Here is a 13,728-nt window from a genome sequence, read left to right on the forward strand (position 1 = left end):
CCAGTTCTGGGCTCCCCAGTGTAAGAAAGATGAGGAAGTGCTGGAGTGAGTCCAGCAAAGGGCTACAGGGTTGATGGGGGGAGCATCTGAGATGAGGAAAAGCTGAGAGAGCTGGGTCTGTTTAGTCTGGAGAACAGAAGACTGAGAGGGGATCTTACCAGTGCTTATAAATATGTGAAGAGTGGATGTCAAGATGATGGGGCCAGACTTTTTTTCAGTGGTGCCCAGCAAGGGGCAACAGGCACAAAGTGAATCAAAGTTCCATCTGAACCTGAGGAAAACTGTGTTACTTGGAGGGTGAGGGAGCACTGGAACAGGCTGCCCAGAGAGGTTATGGAGTCTCTGCAGATATTAAGAACCTGCCTGGACATGATCCAGTGCAGCCTGCTCTAGGTGAACCTGCTTTAGCAGGGTGAGTGGGCTAGAGGATGTCCAGAAGTTCCTTCTAAGCCCTGCCATTCTGTGATACAGAATTTACAGGAGATAAAGAAGTGCAGTTATCTGTACCTGACAAGAGGTGGCAGGTGTGTGCTGTGTTTTAATCAGTGGATACAAAACCACCTTGTGAATGAGATGAATACGTGTATGGATGGGGATGTTGAGGCATTCAGAACTGGATTTACTTCCCAGGGTCTTCATCAGGTCGATTAGGATGGAAAACAGGCTCTTCCAGTCTTGTAAGGCTTAGCCTGGGAACACAGAGTGTGCTGCTAAAATGTGAATGGTGGCCAAGTTACTGCTGCCAAAGTGTTGCTGGGCAGTGATGGAAGAACTATCCTCCTGCTCTGGTTTCATTGTGTCCCTGCTTTGGTGGGTGAGAGGAAGAAATAAGAGGACTTCCAAGTATTCAGTTACTCAGGCCACTGCTTTTACTTGATCTAATCCCAGCTCCAGATGTGCAGCCACGTGTCTACCAGGTATTGAAGAAATGATGGCCAAAATAACACTGTGGGGATCTGTGCTGGGTGTTTTAGCCCATGAGCAGCATTAGGAGATGGGCTGTGCCCAAGAGACTGGCAGAAGCATTCTGCTTGACCCCAGGGCTGAGGTAAAATAGACATTGGAGCAGGTGGGGGAAGCCCAAGATTTTATCATGCCCTCAAGCAAGGGGAAAGCAGCTTAAGTGACAAGAGAAATGTGTGCTCTGCTAAGATGGGGCACCTTGCTCAGTTAAAGAGAGAATCTTCTGAGTTCAGTGTAGCCTCTGTAAAGAGAGAACCTTGTCCAGAAAGTCTTAATCTGAAAGTCTCTGACTATGGCTTGTGCTTGAAGGAATCTGTTTGTGTCTGTTTTGGCCTCTTTTTCTGAGGCCTGTGAGATCAGTTAAGGTGTGTGAGACACGTTAGTCAAGCTCTCAGCATCTCTTGGTGTGGGAGAATTTCCTGTAGGAAACATCACAAAATTAACAGTACGTTCCATCATGTTTAAAATCTGGCAAAATCAGCCTCTGTAGGAGGAAAGATTGTAAGTTTCCCATCTCTGCTGTTGACTCCTTGGTGATGCACTGGTATCTTATGAACACAGGGTGCCTCCCATGCTGCCACAAGGCTTCTGGCTTTACAGGAGTTCAGAGCTGCCAATACTGTAAAAATCAATCCTGACACTCCCCAGAAGAATGCTCGCTTCCTAACGCTGGAAGTAAGTGAACATGTTTTCTTTTCCCTTGCTTCCTTTCTTCACACAGGGCTCTCACCAGGCTTGCTGCTCTGTTAAGGAGCTGGATGTGTTCAACAGAGCAAGTGAGGTTAAAGTGGATCCTGACAAGCCTCTGGAAGGTGTTCGGCTGGCTGTGCTCCAGGTGATGGCACCTTGGTACCCCCGAGGAGCAGTGGGACTCCTGGGCAGCCCCTCCTGGGCAACACCTGCCATTTTTCCAGTGGGAACTTTCCCAGCCCTGAGCCTTATGAGGTTGCTCATGTTAAGGTGTCTTTGCCTTCTTTAGCAGATGGTGAAGGTGCAGGTAGAGTTTGGGGAAGTAAATCTGTTTCTGTGGAGCTGTTTCACCATCATTGTGTTCTTACTCCCTGAAACATGTAAGGTACCTTTGCCTCAAATTGCCCTAATGTTGATCACAAGATGAATGTGGGACAGGCTTACCTGAGACCTGTGCATGGTCACTTGTTTACATGTGTAGCTCCTTTCTGGGAACGCACTGGAGATCAACAGGTGTTGCCATCTGTTTCCTAAATCAAGTCTTGGCTGGAATTTTGCTGTACTGGAGGGGATTCAGCTACAAGCACAAGACAATCAGCAGTGCTAACTGCTTCATAGCAAATAAGAAGACTGACCACATGTGGATCTGTGGGATAGTAACAATATTTTAGTGGCTCACCTCCTTTTACTGTGAAAACTTCTGTTGCACAGGCAAGGAAGACTCTGTTGGTTCCCACACCTCGGCTGAGAACTGGGCTGTTCAATAGGATTGTTCCACCTTCAGGTGCATCTAAGGAGATCCTGAAAATATGTGCTACATCCCAGGTAGGGATGGAAAATAGGAGAGGTCTGGATTAACCTGTAGAGGAGTCTTGTGTTACAAAGTTCCAGCTAGAGGTTGGAAAACCAGATACTACTCGTCTTGGATCTTGAGGTTTCTAATCCTCCTGTATTCTGCAGTTTTGAGTTGGTGAACCCCTATCAGAGGTCACCCCTACACTGCTTACAGGTTTTGCTTAATCTGGTCAGTAAATCTGGTTTTACTGATTAGGAAAGATCCGGTTTTTTTCCGAATCCTAGATCTGAAAGCAGATGAATTGTGTCATTTGCATCAGCCGGTACAAAAGCTGTGGGCTGCGTCCTTCCTCAGGGCGGTGTGTTGCTGCCCTCCGGTGGTGAAATATCACACTGCGGGGTTGGGCAGAGGAACCTGCCTGGTCTTAAACGCAGCTTTATTTCCTCATGAAAACTTGTGCAAATAATTGTGAATAGGCCAGCTCTGTAGGTTTTATTTCATTCTTTTTCCCCTTCCTAAAGGCAATGAAGTTCTGCAGTAATCCTGCCTACAACCGAGAGCTGTAAATGGGTGGCAATTAGTAGTGACTTCCTTTGTTGGAACTATTAGAGTCGTTAACTAATGAAGCTTTTCAGGGTTGCAGAGCACTTTTGAGAAGAACCTTTCTCTTGACCTGCCTCAGGCCTCGTATCTGCTCTGTGATCTTGCCACCACGTGTCTGGTCTTTCCCCCCACCAGGCACACTAATTAATAAATACTATTAGCAGTTTGTATTTGCAAAGTACTGTGCAAACAGTTCTTACCAGGCTGCTGTGAAGTAGGTATTGAGCATTAGTACAGGTAATCAGTCACAAGATACTGATCATTTTGGTTTTGTGCTCTGCACAGAAAATATTTGCCTTGACATTGTGAGGATTAACTTATCCCCAAGTTGAATTAGCATGAGGAGGGTTTACATTATGCTGGACATATGTATTGAGAGTGAATGAATTCTAAGGTATCTTTCTAAAAATGTTAAACCTCTAAAAGTTTTGCTTCAGTAAAGCATTTTGTGTGATTTCAGACAAGCAGCTTAGCATCTTTATGCTGTTAGTTATCTGTCTGTAAATTAACCTTGGGAGAATTAATGTACAGTGCTCTGATACTCCTCATGGGTGTGAATTTACATATTATGTCTTTAAGTTAGTGTAGGTCATTTGACCTCATTTTTAGAAATGAATGTCCACTGAAGGGTTTCAAAATACAAGTTTTTGGTCCCAAATAACTAACTTTGCTTAGGAAAGTGCCCACCTCCCTTAGCTCTCCTTGAAATGTGCCAAAATTCTTGTCACTCTAGGAGGGAATGCATTCCAGGATTCCCTGGAGGATAACTTTCCAGACATGTACAGTTTAGCTATACGTGGAAGAAACACTTTGAAGCCAGGGCAGTTACTTGGATTTATCAAACTATTCTGGATTTCTGCCTCACTGGTTGGAAGACTCTGCACTCTGTGAACTGAAAACTCCATTTTTCTTGCAGGGTGTAAAGGAGTTCAGTGTGCCTGTAGGTCTGGATGGGAAAGCACGAGTGGACTTGGTTGTTGTAGGATCAGTGGCTGTCTCAGAAAAAGGTAAGATAAAGCCTTGTCAACTTTCAGAAGGAGAAGGAGGGGCTAAAGTCACAATTTACCATCTCAGTGGGATACACTGCCTGTTCCTTGAGGCAAACCCAAATTTTTGGAGCTGAATTAGGGTCTTGACTTGTGTCTCTTCTGTGGGACAAGTCACTGGTCCCAATCCAACCAGGAAGAACCACCACCAGCTTTGCAGCAATACCACCAGAACTTGGAGGACAGCCAGCAGTGAGATTTAGAGCATGCAGGCCAGTGCTTTGGCCTGCAGTAGAACTCCTCAGGCAAGCAATTTTTCATTTGTAATTTTTTTTTCTTTTAAAAGAATCAGAGAGCTCCCTGTTCAGAGGATCTGCTCTCCTCTCACATGGTGTGTGAAAGGACATGTTACGCCTACTGATTCAGTACTTCTTTGGGAATCAGGTTTTGGATTTTCTAGTATTTTGAAGACCTGCTAGTGGTGAAAAATGTTCCATTGACTTTATCCATTGCCTAAAAATAACCTGCTCTTTGGGTGTGACCCGGACTCCTCTTTACCACAAGTTTGACCTATATTTGACATGAGTAGAGGGTTCTAATTACAACAGGTAAATATGCCTCTGTGTTAACTGAACTGATTTGGTTTATTCTGAATGGGAGGCTCCTGGGATCTTTTACGTCTTTATTAAAACAACCCTTTTGTTTTAATGTCTTTAATTGTTTTTTGTTTTAATTGTAAGGAAAGCTGCATTCTGTGAGGGGTCCCAAGTTTCAGCTCTGTGCCTGGTTTAGCAGTTGCAGGCTGCTTGGTTTATCTCCCTGCTCTTCACAGGTACCAGCCTTCCCACTCTGCTGTTCCTGTGCTCACTGTCTCTGTTGGCTTTTGTGCATTTTAGGCTGGAGAATTGGAAAAGGGGAAGGTTATGCAGACATGGAATATGCAATGATGGTGTCAATGGGTGCAGTGCAGGAGGACACACCTGTAATTACTATTGTGCATGACTGTCAGGTAAGTTAAAATATCCAGTGCCAAGTGAGGGGTCAGAACAATGTGACAGGGAATGTGAGTCTGAAGAAGAGACCTGGAATGATGTTGGTTTAGGTCTTTGCTTCCAGCATCATCCACAGATTATCATATGTTTCGAGACCTCAGGAATAATGCATCACTTCAGTGACTTTATTTCTACCTATTTACCAAATCTCTTGTTCCTTCTAGGTGCTTGACATAGGAGAAGAACTTCTTGGTGATCATGATCTGACTGTGGATTATATACTGACTCCAACAAGAACTATCAAGACTGACTGCAAACGACCAAAACCTCGGGGGATAATATGGCATAAGGCAAGTGACCTCTGCTAATGGTGGCTCAGTGGTACCAACATTCTCTTGATAAGTCCCCCCCTTTTTGCCTATAAACACACTTGTTGTATTAGAAATACTTGGAAAAGGAGGAGATGTGTTTGTCAGATGAAACAGAACAGCAGTATCTTTGTTCAGCTTTTTTTTACGTGGTCATAGTGAGGAGGAGAAACATGTTAGTGAAGCTGAGGGTGCTGTGTCAAAATCACAAATCATTATTTATTGATGAATACTCTTTTATGGGTTTAGTTGTTCCCCCATCTGAGTTTGTCAGGAAGCTTGAGCAGCTTCACAAATGATTTCAGAAAAGTATTTAGTGAATAGTTTTACTGGAAGTTCACATGGGGAAAACTTTTTTCTTTGTCATTAGATTTTCATTCCTAAAATCTTCCAGTTTGGGAGAAGACGCAATCCTGCATGACTAAGTAATAATAGGAATGCTGAAGTGAGGAATAGTTTACCCATATCTTGCAGAAACCACTGAGGAATCACTAGTGAATACTTCTAGGGAGATCAAAAGTTGTTAGCCAAGCACTTGCCAACCAACCAAAAGAGTTAAATTTTTAAGGTAATGTTTCTGCAACAAACAATTCTAGCCAGTACTATTTTTATTCCTATGGTGGGAGAGTATTTTCCCCTGCTTGTGGTTGAGGACTTGAGGTTAGAAATAAATAAATAAACGTTCTCTACTAGTGCATTTTTTCCATTGAATTATTTTTGAATCATTTTTTTTTAGGATATTATTGAATTGAATTGTTTTGAAGGCCTTGTGCTCCATCCATCTTGCCAAAATATTTTTGCTTGCTTGTCTGTCTTAATGTCAGGCTTCAGTCTCATTAAGTGGCCTTGCTGACACTTTTTTTTATTCAGTCTGAGCCCCTTTAGCAGTGGCATTTTTCAAAGGTTTGAGGGGCAGAGTCTCTTGCAGGGGATGTTGAATTCTTGTGAAACTTGTGCCACTCAGAAGAAGTCAGTCAGTCCCAAGCAATGTTTCAAATTCCATGTTACCTTTGCATTTCTTTCCTTTGCAGAGGAAAAAAAAAGTCATTCTCAGTCTTATATGCCTCAAACCAATGAAGGATCTGCCACAACTCTGTATGGGTGGTGGTGTCTGAAAAACACACCTCTTGCTGAATTTTGTACAGATTTCACTGAGAATGGAGCACGTTCCCCTACTCAGCCTTTATTTGAATGTTGATTTAATAGCTAAAACTGCTTTTGGCTGTTCTTCAGAGGGTATGTTGATAAGAATATTGGAGGATAGTAGCCAGAGCAGGGATAGTCACCACATTTCTGTCCTTTTGGGACAAGAACAAAGTGTCATGAAGAAGAAGAAAAAAAAAGAGCATGATTCTTTCAGAGGGAGCTGAACCACTTGTATAAGGCTGTGGTTGTGGGAGGTCCAGTTAATCAACAAGGTGGTAAAAGTGTAGGATTTGATGTGGGTCATTTAAGTGTTTATCCTTGGACTTTTTCTGGCTGCTTCTAGGTCCTTTTCTCTACATCCTTTTCTCCTTCAAATCCTGGTTTTACTGTTGCATTCCTGTTCCTCAGGGCAAAACTAAATGAACCTAGAGGTAGTGAATAAATAAACAACCCACTTCTAAATATGGTGTTTTGTCAACTGAAAGTAGCTTAACTTCATTGTTAAGATGTGTGATGTGTAAAATACATTGCAGAAAAGTTCATCCTTCAGGAAGGTGGCTGGATCAAGCCAAGACAATGATTTAAGAGCTTAAATTAAAGGTGTTTGCAAACATGGGATTACAGCCAAGCATTGCTGTAGAGGAGGTGCTTCCCTGAAGCTGTTAGGATAAACAGCCTTTAAGACAGGCTGCTTTCAGCTGAAAGAGGTAAGAAGGGTCTTGTGCAGCAAACAAAATGCAAGTCTCCAGGCTAGATTTCTGTGCTCAAAGGGCTACTGCAAATTTCCTGGAGCGTTTTTGTATGTTATGTGCCATGTAGGAAAGAAATAGTGGGTCTGATATGGGGATGGGGTAAATAGGTGTTCCTCTGAGAGTAAATGATTCACTTTCGGGGTAACCAGCTTGACTTGGGCTTGGTTGCTTCCTTTCAGTTCTTCTCAGAATTTCCAGCTGAGCTATTTCTTGCTGTTGAGGTAGGATGTTTTTCCAAACAGGAAGATGTGAATTATTTGCTCTGATTTTTGTCACAGAAATGCTAATTTAAAGACTTCCAAGCAAGTATAAAGCCTACAATAGTATTAATACCAAAGGAACATGATCAATATCAGTGCTAGGCACTCTAGAAACACTTCTAAGGACAGAGGCAGTACTGGAGTGTGTTTATGGCTGAGTTTTCTGCATCTGAGAACAAGGTTTTGAGAAATCAGTCCATGCTCTTGGAGGACAGCAAGAGCTGAGCACTCTGGAAAACTTTATTTGGATGCCAGTGGAGAATTATTTGGCTTCATCTGTCTTGAAAATCTAACCCATTGTTTCTGGGAACTCGAAATTCATGCAACTACTTACTTTCCCATTTAGTATTTTGTATGGGTAGCTGTGATCTTTATCTGTGACACTGTCTATTATATTTGTCACAATTATGAAGTTATTTGTTCCGTGCTTATTTTAAATTGAAACGATACAAACCAATTAAAATTGATGGGGTTATGAAGAGGGAAATTAGTGTAGATGGTGGAAAAAACACTAGATGCTAGCAAGCATTTCCTTCTGTTTCTTTAATCACTCTTTTACAGAGAATTTTATAGAAGTAGGAAGAGATATTTTTTTTTTTCCAAATGAAATGAACCAGGGGAATCCCTGGGTCTAATGCTGAAACAGTTCAGGATGCAGTGGCAGAGATGGAAACTATCTGACAGCAAACAGCTTGATGTTGTTTTAAAGCTCAAAAATTCACACATTCAAGCTGGCAACACTTTTTAGCAGGGGCACAGTGTTGCCATGAGAAGAAAATTGCTTTTAGTTTAGCCAAGGTTTGGTTTGGTTTGTTGGAGGGACAGTGTGAGCAGGGCATGGTTCCATGCATGGTTAAACATCTCAACACCTTGGCAAGTCTGACCCTTGCTGCAGAGTCCATGGAATCGTGGTGTTGGGTTTTTTTTGCTGATGGATTCCAAATGTGGGTTGCATATATTTCTCCTGAGGGACACTAGCAGATTTCATGGACTGCCAGCTCCCAGAAATATGCCCTGGGATTGCGTGCTCATATTTGGACATTTTGTGCAAATGGATGATAAAATGTTGGACTGTGCTGGCCTGTCCTCGCTTTGTCTGTGCTTTCAACCTCCATGAGCTCAGTGTTCCTTGAAACAAGCAGCTGCTGAGGGTCACAACACGAGAGGTGGGCTCTGTCCTGGAGACCTTGATGACCTCTTGGGTCAGACACTCCTCAGGGTGGGCAAAGCTGAATTTTCCAGACACTTTCTTTCTACCATCCTCAAAACTTGGGCTGGTGGATCTGCTCTATTAAAGGATCTTGACTGCAGCCTTCCAGGGCAGGGCAGCAGCAGCAGCATCTGTCTCCATCCTGAGCCATGTGTTCTTACACCAGTTGGTGTGTGAAGCAGAAGCAAACAGCAGACCTAGCTTGCTCTCCAGGCTCAAGCTGTCCTTCCCTCATCCTCCTACATCAGAACTGCGCCGCCTCTGCTGCCAGGGAAATCCAAGTGGTGTTTGGCTTGGCCTGCACTGCATCAGGGGTCAGCATTACTCATTCTGTCAGAGGACAAACACATCTTTCATTTTTCCCCAGCAAAATATTGAAAGTGGCTGTGCTCACTGTTCTGGAATACCAGTGGTTGAAGAGAGCCCCGATGTCTCAGCAGAGACGTTGCAGAACATCTGCCACTGCATTGTTTTGGGACCAAACCAGGTGTCCTGAGAGTGGGTGCTCAGGGTTAAGTGCTGGGAGATTTGTATTGGCAGTCAGCATCCAAGACTGTTTTCTTCAGGTTTCTGTCAGAAAGGGGCCACGTTTCCCTTCTCAGCTCCTTTCCCATAGCCCGGTAATTGTGTGCCAGAAGAATTCATCTACCCTGCTGTCCTCTTTCCCCAAGGCTCTCCCAGCTATGGCAGTGAGCAAAGCAGGATTGTTAAATGATTAATTGCCTTTGTGGAGTTATTTTTAACCTGAATCACTTCAGTTACTGCGTTTATAGCACAGACCCACAAGCACTTCTGTTGGCCAACCCCAGAGGGCTGAAGTAGGGAACTGGCCTGGGAATTGGTGGTCAAGGGATAATAGGAAACTTCTTGTGCTGGCTTCACTGCCAAAGCCAATCATTTAGCTAAATCCCAATGCTCAATACAAAGTTTACAAACATCAATAAATGGTTTGGCCTTGACTTTATTGGGATGTGGGGAGAAAAGGAGGAAGCTTCTGTCACTGGCTTTGCCCAGGTCCATATAACTGGATCAATGAGACCTGGGGCAGAACCCAGCTGCTCCCTTGCATCCTGGTATAGCCTCAAGTGGTAGGCAAGGCTAGGGAGGAGGAAACATCCAGCACAGGACCAAGAAACGTGCAGCTTGTTTGAAAGAGAGGACTAATATCTTTGGCCTCTCTCCACGTGGAAATAAATCATTGCAATCCTCCACAGCTCACAAGACAAAAGAAACTTTTTGCATTATCATAATGAGCAACATATTGTACTACCACAGAGCTCTTTTGTTTGCTGTTTTGCAACAGAGCAGAGCAAGTTTTTTCCTCTTCTCTGCCACCCACTGCCCCCTTTGCCCTTTTGGCTCTCACCCCTTGGACCCCAAGAAAGGTAGTGGACTGGTTGTTGGAACTGGAACTCTAGAACCACAAACTGAGTTTCTGTCTTGCCTTGACATAAAAGTGGGGAAAAAGAGGGAAGGATTTAGAAAGTTTGGCGTTGCTGAAATATTGCTCCTAGACCCTAGGGAAAATAGCTCTTAAGGTAAATCCTCTGTCTCTTGTTTGTGGCAGGATGATGTCAGCTGGCAGTGACAGAACTTGTCTAATGTAGGTTTCTTTACAGAATGTTTCCTGTTATCAAAGTATCCATGTGTCTAATCAGCTGCCCTGTTGCTTTGGTGCTGTAAGGGCTGTGCACTGGTATATATGCACAGAGCTGAATTTAAGGTAGTGGTAGGTTCACTTCATGGTGATGTTTGATCAGAGCTTCAATAAGAAACAACAGTTGTGTGAGGACACATACACTGTTGTAACCACATCTTCCTGTGTCTGCAGGGAGCCTGAAACAATAGCTCCAAGAGCTCCACTCAGGTGCCAAAAGCTACTGGTCACTCTAGTGAGAGGAGAGGCCATCTTGAAGTCTGGCCAGTTGAAGACTTTTAGAGAGTGTCCTGGCCTCTGGATTATCTAAATCCTCTCCTTGTTTTTTCTTTGAATGATTGGGAGTTCCAGAGATCATCCTTCCAGCCCCCACCTCTTTGATGCCCTTAATCTACAAAGGGCTGAGGGCTTGCCCTTGGTGGTGTTGATCTTTCCAACTGAGCACCCAGTCCATGCCTTGGGAACTGAGTTTAATGTCAGGGTGAAAGGAACTGTACATACACTTGGTAAGAGGTTGAGGTTGTTCTTTGGGCCCAGGAGTGATTAGTTGCATGAGAATAGAAAAATGTTTTTCCTGTTTGGTTTAATTAGCTTAGAGCTTACATTTCACATAGAAATCTGACAGAGGACAACAAATGTTCCTAATTGTTGGCCAGTAAAAACAAAGTAAGATGGCTTCAGCCATTGGTTTGATGTTCTATTGCCCAGGGAAGGAGAGTTTGCTGTTGAACACAGCAGTCTGAATTCTTGGCTGAGAAAAACAAATCAGTCCAAGAATCCACAGAGCAATAACTCTTCAAAATCTGAAAATGGCATGTACCTTTCACAGTGTGGAGGCTCCCAGAGCCCCAGAGGAAGTCCTTGCCTCTCTGTACTGGCTGCCAGACCAGGCCAGATTTGTTCAGAACTTGTTCTCAGTCAGTTTGCTTGTTTAAAGGGTCTGATCTCAAACACCTTGATTCTGAGGCCGCAGTGTGGCCGAGTGGAAGTTACTTCTATTCTGCTTTTTCATTCTGTATTAACAAAACAGAGCTAGGACAGGCTTTATGTAGACTCTGTTTTTATTTGGTTTCAGCCTGAAGTAAAACTTACTTGTTTGCTCCTCAGAAGAGGAGCCCTGGGAATATTTGAGAGACTTCTGTTGACTGGCTTTCCTGTTACCTAAAGCTCAGGTTGCCCCCACCCTGGCTTTGACTCTACTTGAGTCACTTCAGAGCTGGGCTACTCTCCCTAAAGGACTGTACATTTTAGACCTTATGTGGTGCAACCAGATCCATACTCACTCTTGATTGTAAGTGTAGAACCAGGGATTCAGGGGCTCTGAGATGAGAGAGATCTGAGCTGGGAGATCTGCAGGCATGTTCTAGTCAGGATATGCTGGTGCTGGTCCAGTCCAGCCTGCTGAAGGGTAGTGGCAATGAGCCACTTGGGTGCAGTGCCCTGCTAGGGTGGCTTGCTCACACTGTGTGGGCTACTAGCTTGGGTCTCTGCTAGCTCAGGCATCACTTCCCCAGGCCTTGTTTTCCTCCCTAAATTTAAGAACTGGATCTTGTGTTGATGGATGTTCTGCTTGTCCAGCAGCCAAGTACAAATTATTCCTCCTTCCAAGCTCAGTCTGCGAGCCAAGAGCGAGACCACATGAGCTGGGGAACCACTGCGTTTCCTGCCAGTCACCGAGTGCAGCCTGGGGCATCTCATGCCTGAGATGGATGGGGTTCAGCTGTTGAGAGGAAGAGCCCTTCCAGAAAAGCTGCTCGTGAGCTGGGGGTGGGTGGAAGGGGCAGAGCATTCACAGTTTTGAAGTACAGTGTCCAGGCCCTCTTCTGTTCCGTGATCCAGCCCAGCAGACCCATGTGGGATCTGATGAGTAGCTGGGGGTGGTGTGTGAGGTGGGATGACAAGGGGGAGGCTGTGGTGATGTGCCACAAGCAGAGAATGTGCCTCCAGCTGAGCCCACACTCATGGGAGCTCTGCTACAAGGCACGCTCCTCAGCTGCAAACTTAACACCATCGTCCCTCCCCATTGTGTGACCCAGCCTACGGGATATCCTGTTTTGAGGGGAAAGAGCACAAGGAGATCTGCAGAATGAAAGGGCCTGATGGTCTGATGAATTGTAGGCGTGTAGGATTCTGCCAGAGCAGGAGCACAGGCCCTGGCTCAAAGCAAATATGAAGGGATAACAATGAGAATGCAAATCTGAAAGCACTCTGATAAATAAAAGTCAAAATCGAATAGTTGTGAGTTTGGTTTTGATTTTCCTGCTGGATCTACATTGTGTTGCTTGCTTAAAGAGCAACTAATGTTTATTTTTGTCCTGCAGTGTGTATTTAGGGAGCAGCTTCAGAATCAGGCCAGCAGTTAGCAACATTTTGAAAGCTCTGGCACTCTGGATAGTAGTGATATAATAAGGTTCCTCTCTTCATGGTGCAAATAGATCCTGACAGTTGTTGTCTCTCTCTGGAAGGAGCAGAATCCTATAATTGTGTCTCTCTTCCTCCTTTTTAGGTCAGCTATGAGATGCTGGAAAAAATCCCCATCCTGAAGAGTCTTAGATACAGAGAGAAACAGGCTGGCAAGGATGTTACCCTCCAAGATGAACAGTCGGACTTGACAAATGCCAACACACCAGCAGCAGTAAATGAGAAGGTGGTGGCTGAAAATTCAAGACCCCAGGCTGCCATGGGCTTGGCCCAACCAGGACAACATTGTGTTGGAAGTGCTTCTTTAAGTCCCAGATTAGAGGGATCTGGGATGATTACTACTGTGTATGTGGGGAACATCCCTCCCAGCGTCAGAGTGAGTGAGCTGAAATCTGCTTTGAGGGAATTCCATGCAACTCCTTTCCGACTGAACTGGCAAGGAGCTCAGCACAGGGCTTTTCTTGATTACAAAGATAAAACAACTGCAGAGAGTGCTGTGTCCTCTCTGAAAGGCTTGAGCCTCGGGGGCAATACTTGGCGAGTTGAGCTGGCCAAGAATCAGAGAAACAAAGGGCAAGTAGAAATCAATAGTCAGAAATGAATATGAATAGAGGGGGCTGAAAAGAAAAATAGGCATGTTCTCATTGTTTTGTGAGAAGCCAACCTAAGTTTTCAAGGAGCTTGGTATGTCCTCTGGTTTCTGCAGGCTAAACAACAGAGTGCAAAGCCAAATTTTCAAACAAATGAGGCATGGAGCTGGCAGGTGACTTGCCTGCCTCACTCCTGCAGTTGTGTGTGCAACATCTATTTGTTAATACAGGTGACAGAGGGGCTGTTTCCCCAAAGGGCCACCTGCAGAGTGGTGCTGTTGGTTTTTCCCTGGC

The 13,728-nt window shown here is 44.4% G+C and overlaps 1 protein-coding gene across 1 annotated transcript; it reads left to right on the plus strand.

The window, feature by feature from the left end:
- The first annotated feature begins 994 nt into the window (after window positions 1-994).
- MTHFSD (methenyltetrahydrofolate synthetase domain containing) lies at window positions 995-13,458 on the plus strand. The gene is made up of 7 exons (XM_010006258.1): window positions 995-1,048; window positions 1,525-1,638; window positions 2,365-2,478; window positions 3,969-4,059; window positions 4,935-5,047; window positions 5,255-5,380; window positions 12,930-13,458. Exons 1-7 carry the CDS (start codon window positions 995-997, stop codon window positions 13,443-13,445), a joined length of 1,128 nt encoding a protein of 375 aa, XP_010004560.1. The 3' UTR covers window positions 13,446-13,458.
- The last annotated feature ends 270 nt before the right edge of the window (window positions 13,459-13,728 follow it).

Source organism: Chaetura pelagica, unplaced genomic scaffold (assembly GCF_000747805.2).
Source record: "Chaetura pelagica isolate M959 unplaced genomic scaffold, ChaPel_1.0 scaffold139, whole genome shotgun sequence".
Lineage (NCBI taxonomy): Eukaryota > Metazoa > Chordata > Aves > Apodiformes > Apodidae > Chaetura > Chaetura pelagica.